Genomic DNA, 5,989 nt, shown 5'->3' on the forward strand with positions numbered 1-5,989 from the left:
GCACCTTGGGAGCTTGGCTTGTTAAATAAAACCCGCACAGGGAGCCCCTCCTGCTGATCGGGCTGCACAGGCCATGACACCTCACCCGCCCCACCCTGCAACTACGACTCTCGTCTCATTCTCTCCTTAGACACTCAGACAGCTTTCCCAAATTTACCTCCCAAACCTCTACAAATGTCCCAACTCCCCTGACGCTTCTGGGACCTGAGGCGCGTGCTCAGAACCAGACTGAGGCTACAAGGACAGGGAGCCTGTGCAGTCTTCCGAGAGAGAACGTGTACGAGAGGTGCTTATTCTGCCCGCGAATTAGCTGCTGATGGACCTGTTTGACCAGAGAGGCTGGAAGCTGAACTGCAGAGTCTGCCCTGCCCCACCCCCAGCACGGAGCTGCCGGGCCCCTCCCAGGATGGTTCATGGCTTGCTCGCCCCAGCCACCCCGGAGCCTTCCCTTAGGAGCAGCGGCTCACTGCTGTGGTCATCCCTGCGGGGTGGAGAGAAACGGGTGCTCTGCACTCTGAGCGGCCCTGAAGCTGATGTAGAGTCCATGTCGCCCTCCAGCCTCCAGAGCTTGGACTCCTTCCCCGGGAAAAACACTCGCACACACACCACCCTACACCCTGCTTCAGGAGGGCTGTGGGGACTCAGACTAGCCACTGTCCATGGTTAAGAAGTGCGCTAGCCTCTACCTGCCCAGGCTAAGCCAAGGCTTCTCAGCCTCTCACTGCTGGCGTTCTGGGGGGACGGAGGGAGCACTCCTGTGCACCAGAGGCTGTGAAGCAGCCTCCCCGCTTCCACCCCTAGATGCCAGCAGCAGTAGCCCCCATGATGACAACCAAGAATGTCTCCAGACGCTGCCAAATGTCCCCTGTGGGACAAAGATACCAGTGGCTAAGAATCCCTGGCTTAAGCTGTTGCGAGGCCCTATCCGCGGCAGGTCGGTTTCCCTTCGGAGCCCTGTTCTCAGCAGAGGCCACCCCTCCCAGCCCTGGCGCACGCAGTGCCCGCGCGCAGCAGCACCGCTACCTTTTCTGCACGATGAGGTTGATGTTTCGCAGGGCCACATACTGCAGCTCGGGCTCGGCCGACAGCAGCGTGACCAGGGGCGGCGCCAGCTTCTTGAGCAGCGTGCCGTAGTAGTCTAGGTCCTTGGACAGCATCTCCATGAACTTCATCAGCACCTTCACAGCCGACAGCACCACGGCAGAGTTGGCGTGGGACAGCCTGGGGGTGACCCGCTCACAGATGCTGTGGTCCGTTCCAAGGGGGGCAAACAGGAGAGACAAATGGGGGAAGCACCCTGTTTTTAGTTATCAAGATAACATGTCTTCTGTAGGAGGGAGATCTAGATGCCGGTCCTCTTTCCTGTAGGTCAAAACCACTTGGAGCCTCAGTTTCCTCATCTGAAACATGGGAGAGGATGATGCCAGCAGCACATGGTTGCTGGAAGCTTAACTGAGACATGCGTGTCCAGCACTGAGCACAGTGCCTGGCAGTCAGTAAATACCGGAGAAATGTCAACTCCCTGCCTTCTGTTGTGAGGGCTCTCAAAGCGGGAAGGGGACCATGCTGGTTAGCACCAAGAGTTGGGGGAGATCTGGCTGGGAGACCTGTGACCTCCTCCACCTCCCTGGGAACCAGAGACAATGATGAAGCTGCTTTAAAGATGATCACGCGCGGGGGAAGCACCCAGCAGAACCCTAGGCTCCCAGTGGGAGTCAATGAACGGTGGCTCTCACGCTACCCACCTCCTGCCTCAGCCTGCAGTGACCAAAGTCTCATCAGCGGCCTAAGCAGGCCCTGGGTTCTGTTCTGTGCCCTCAGTGGGCAGTGCGCTGACTGCCTGAAGCAACACCACTTCCAGCCTGGCTCTGTGTCTGAGGACGGTCTGTGGGGCGAGGCCCTGGAGAGAGGCCCACCGGAGGCCTGTGGCCTGGCTTCTGGGAGCCCCCGCCCTAGGGACCTGGCCTGGCGAGGTCTCCCAGCCCCAGGACCCCTCACCTCTGGGCCTCCCGGTCGTCTTTGGGCGTGTAGTTGGCCAGGCAGTCCAGGATGAAGATCTGGCCCCACTCGGTGCACTCGTTCAGGGCTGTGAGCAGCTTGTTGATGGACTGTGGGTTCAGGTCGAGCAGGTTGCTGCTGGGGTGAGACTCGGCGATCTCCGAGAGGGCGGCCACCGCGTTCGCCACCACCTGTTGGGAGGGTGGAGGAGGCAGAGGCTAGGGCGCTACCCACAGGCCAGGGCAGCAGGCAGCTCATGACGGCGGCCAGTCAGAGCGCAAACATCCCGAAAGGGGTATGACCCGAAGGGCAGGGTCAGGAGCACCGAGACCCACTGCAGGCACCCGCTCCACTGACTCCTCTATGAGCTGAAACTAAGCGTACCCACCATTAAAGAAAACCACGACAAGAGAGAGCGGCTCCGAGTTCCTGGCGAGAGAAAGCTACCTAAAGCAGAGTCACCCTCTACCAGCCACAGCAGCTCGCTGGGGGCTTGACAACCATGTCTCTCAGAGCCAGAAGCTTCCTGCGGAGCCCCTCGGGGTGGTGGGCACAGCAGGGTCCAGGTGAAGCTCCAGGCCTGTAACCCTTTCCTCCACGAGGGCAGCTGTTCCCACAGCGGGGCTGCGCGGTTTTCAACTCTCCCCTGACCACGCAGTGCTCCACGGCATCCCTGTACTGGCCCCGGGCACCCACCTGCGATGGGCATCTCAGAGGGACACAGAACGAGATGTCTGGGGGGGCAGGTCGTACGTTCCATTTTAGATACGGCCCCACTGTTCTCCAAACTGCTGCTGTCGCCATGAGGAGCCAGCTCCCCTCCCAGACGTGCCCAATGCCCAGTGCGCCAGGCTACGCTACTTCCAGGGTGAGCCTCTACAGCCCTGCGAGAAGTGGTGAAGGGGGCGCCCCTCCCGGTCAGAGCGCTCTGATGTCTTGGTGAGAAGACAGTGATGACGACACAGCCGCTGTGCGCCGGGCTATGCCAGGCACACCGCCTTCCACACTCCCAGCAGCCGCGCAGAATTAGATCCGGCTTACTGAGAAAGAAAAGGGCTCAGGAAGGTCAGGCGGCTTGCCTGCAGCCACACAGCTCCTTAGAGAGGCTGCACAGAGAAGCTCACTCCAAAGATGGCGCCCAAACCACTGCGGGTAGGAGAGCAGCTAGCCCACCTGCACGGCTCTGCCTGCCCAGACCTGGAGCTGCCTGGTGGAGGCCCAAAGCCCAGGGTTTCCCAAGCAATCCTGAGGGTGGCAAAGGTGGCACAGCGGGCGGTAGAGACTCACCATGGGGTTAGAGTCAGAGATGAGGTCTTTGAGGGTGTCCAGGAAGCCCTGGTCCTCTACCAGCTGGGCATTGATGTCGTGGAGCTTGGCCACGCACACGGCCGCCGTCTTGCGCACGTAGGGGTCCTCGTCCTTCAGGCACTTCCGGAGTGGCTCGCACAGGTACTCTGTGATCTTGTCAACGCGGATGCAGCCCATGGTCCGTACCGCCAGGGCCCGGATCAGGGGGTTGGGGTCCTCACAGTCCTGAGGGGAACCGGCCATTGGCCAGGGGCAGGGGCGGGTTGAGCAACACCAGATGGCTGCTGTGGGGTCTCCCCCTGACTGTGGCCAACAGCACCGAAACAAAGGGTATGTGTGGGCACCTGGGTTTCCCCGGTGGCTTAGGTAAAGAATCCACCTGACAATGCAGGAGACACAAGAGATACCAGTTCAATCCCTAGGTCAGGAAAATCCCCTGGAGAAGGAAGTGGCAACCCACTCGAGTATTCTTGCCTGGGAAACCCCATGGACAGAGGAGGCTGCCAGGCCACAGTCTATGGGGTCACAAAGAGTTGACCACAACTGAGCGACTAACACACCCCCACAGAGAGGCGCCTCGCATTTGCCAGATACCAGGCTTTGCAGGGTTCCCTCTGATACTCAGAGCAGACAGGCGATACTGTTCCCTTTTCACAGGTGAGGGAACTGAGGCTCTCAGGAGCTCAGCTGGTCACAGAGCAGAGCCATAATCTGAGCTGCATCTACCCAGCACCACAACCCTGTTTTCCTACTGGGACAAAGAACCCCATTCACCCACGTGTGGGTGTCAACTGGGCTGGGAGCTGAGGTTTTAAAGGTGCACAGGGCTAACAATGTGAGTCCCTGCTTATCCTCCACTTGGAGGACAGGACATGCAGGAAGGCGTGAAGTCTAGAAGCGCAGCAAGACGCCCTCAGACACATGCTGCCTTCTGAGCCTGCAAATGACACAGGGCCAGGGGGACCCACAGGCCCGGAGAGACCTCACGGGGAATGGGTTAGCAGGCTCTATGGCATCTGATTTTCTGGAGACAGTGGGAGCCCTCCACTGGAGGAAGAGCCCCCAGGCGGGGAGTCAGATGGGTGGAAAGGAGCCTCCGTGTTTCTACCCAGGGCAGCGGCGCCACACCCAGGGAGCCTGCGCGGTGAGCAGCCCCCCAGCCCCACCCAGCTCCTCCGCACCTTCACGAAGGTGTTGACGGCCATGATGGCCATGTCGGGCTGACTCTTGGCATAGTTCATCAGGTACAGGTACACCAGCTTCTTCAGCTCCAGGTTGTCCGTCTGCATACAGTTCACCACGTCGGGGAAGAGGGCACTGGAAGGTCAAGCCGCGTCAGTGTGGGGAAGCCCAGAGAAAAGAAGAGGAGGACTCTTCGGGCAGCTGATGGGGGCTGGGGAGGAGGGGGCGTGCAAAGCGGGCAGGAAATGTTAACAGGACTTCCCAGTAAAGGCCGGGCACCAGCTCCGTCACCCTGAGCATCTGTTGGTAGAAACGGAATTACAAAGGGCGATTTTAAAAGCCAAAAAGTCCTTGTTCTTTTCACAAGGCTCATAGATGGGCTCTGGAGTCCATCAGACTTGGCTCAAAGCCAGCTCTGCCTCTTGCTGGCTGTATCAAGCTGGGAAATTTTCTGTATCCCCTGTTTCGATTTTCTTATTTGCGAGAAAAAGAAATAACAAACCCCATTTTGCAGGGCCCTGTTATAACTGAAAGAGACAACTTACTTAAGGGCGTCTAGTCCTCGGCACTAAGAAGGCGCTACAGAAATGGAAACAGTCGTTTTTCCTTCTCTGATACTTGACGTGGCCACTTGTATCAGGCTGCTGGCTGCAGAAGGCTTAGGGGAGCAGGGCGGGGCTGGACCATGGACACTACAGGGCACTCACGCACAGGGCTCACACCGCAAGCCAGGCTTGGTGCTCAGGGCTTTTCATATGATCTCCTTTAAGGGCCCTGAGAAGCCTGTAGATTATCCCCATTTTATAGAAGACAAAGCTGAGGCTCACAAATGACAAAGAACTGCCTAAGGTGCCAGGTCTGAGTCCAAAGCCTGTGCTCATGAGTGCTGATATACTGGGCAGAACCCTTCCCAACATGGCACCCACAGTCTCGGGGTCACAGGCTCCTTGAGATGTGAAACATAGTTAGTGGTCGGTTTTCTGTCTCTGAAATTATCACCTCCTCTTCTCAATTTTTGTGACTTAATGGGCAAAGACATGGGAACGAAAGTGAGTTTCCTGAGCCTGGACTGATGCGTCACCCTGGAAGATGCCAGGCCAGGAAGGGGGGAGCTGAGAGCCCGCCTCGCTCTCCTGGGCTGTCACACCAGCAGAGGCTCATCGGAGACAGAGGACAAAGGTGCCTTCTCTGTGGCAGGCAGGGGCTCTAACTGAAGGAGAGATGTGGTCCTGGGAGGAATGTGCCTTGGAAGGAGGCCTGGCTTCCCAGCAGACACGGACCCCTCTGCCACTCTGTCCTCCACAGGTTTCTCTGCAGAACTGTTTCTCCTGAGACACTGTCAGGAGGTCCCGTGCTGAGCGTGGCGATGGGACAGGGCAATCCCCGGAGAAGCCTGGAGCAATGGGGTCCTGCTGAGGGATCTTAATGGGGAGCCGCTCCTTGTTGGCATCCAGGCCTACCAGGAGCGGCTCCCCATTAAGATCCCTCAGCAGGACCCCAT

The 5,989-nt window shown here is 58.7% G+C and overlaps 1 protein-coding gene across 4 annotated transcripts in view; it reads right to left on the minus strand.

Moving 5' to 3' along the window:
- AP1B1 (adaptor-related protein complex 1, beta 1 subunit) overlaps positions 1-5,989 on the minus strand; it is a 34,721-nt gene that overhangs the window by 20,781 nt on the left and 7,951 nt on the right. For all 4 annotated transcript variants that reach the window (XM_010828734.1, XM_010828735.1, XM_010828733.1 and 1 more), the window contains 4 exons: positions 4,488-4,623; positions 3,286-3,531; positions 1,999-2,189; positions 1,024-1,245 (listed from right to left, as the gene is read on the minus strand). In XM_010828734.1, the coding sequence (XP_010827036.1) occupies positions 1,024-1,245; positions 1,999-2,189; positions 3,286-3,531; positions 4,488-4,623 (795 nt within the window). The remainder of the gene's footprint in view (positions 1-1,023; positions 1,246-1,998; positions 2,190-3,285; positions 3,532-4,487; positions 4,624-5,989) is intronic.

The sequence above is a fragment of the Bison bison genome, unplaced genomic scaffold (assembly GCF_000754665.1).
Source record: "Bison bison bison isolate TAMUID 2011002044 unplaced genomic scaffold, Bison_UMD1.0 scf7180017864495, whole genome shotgun sequence".
Taxonomy (NCBI): domain Eukaryota; kingdom Metazoa; phylum Chordata; class Mammalia; order Artiodactyla; family Bovidae; genus Bison; species Bison bison.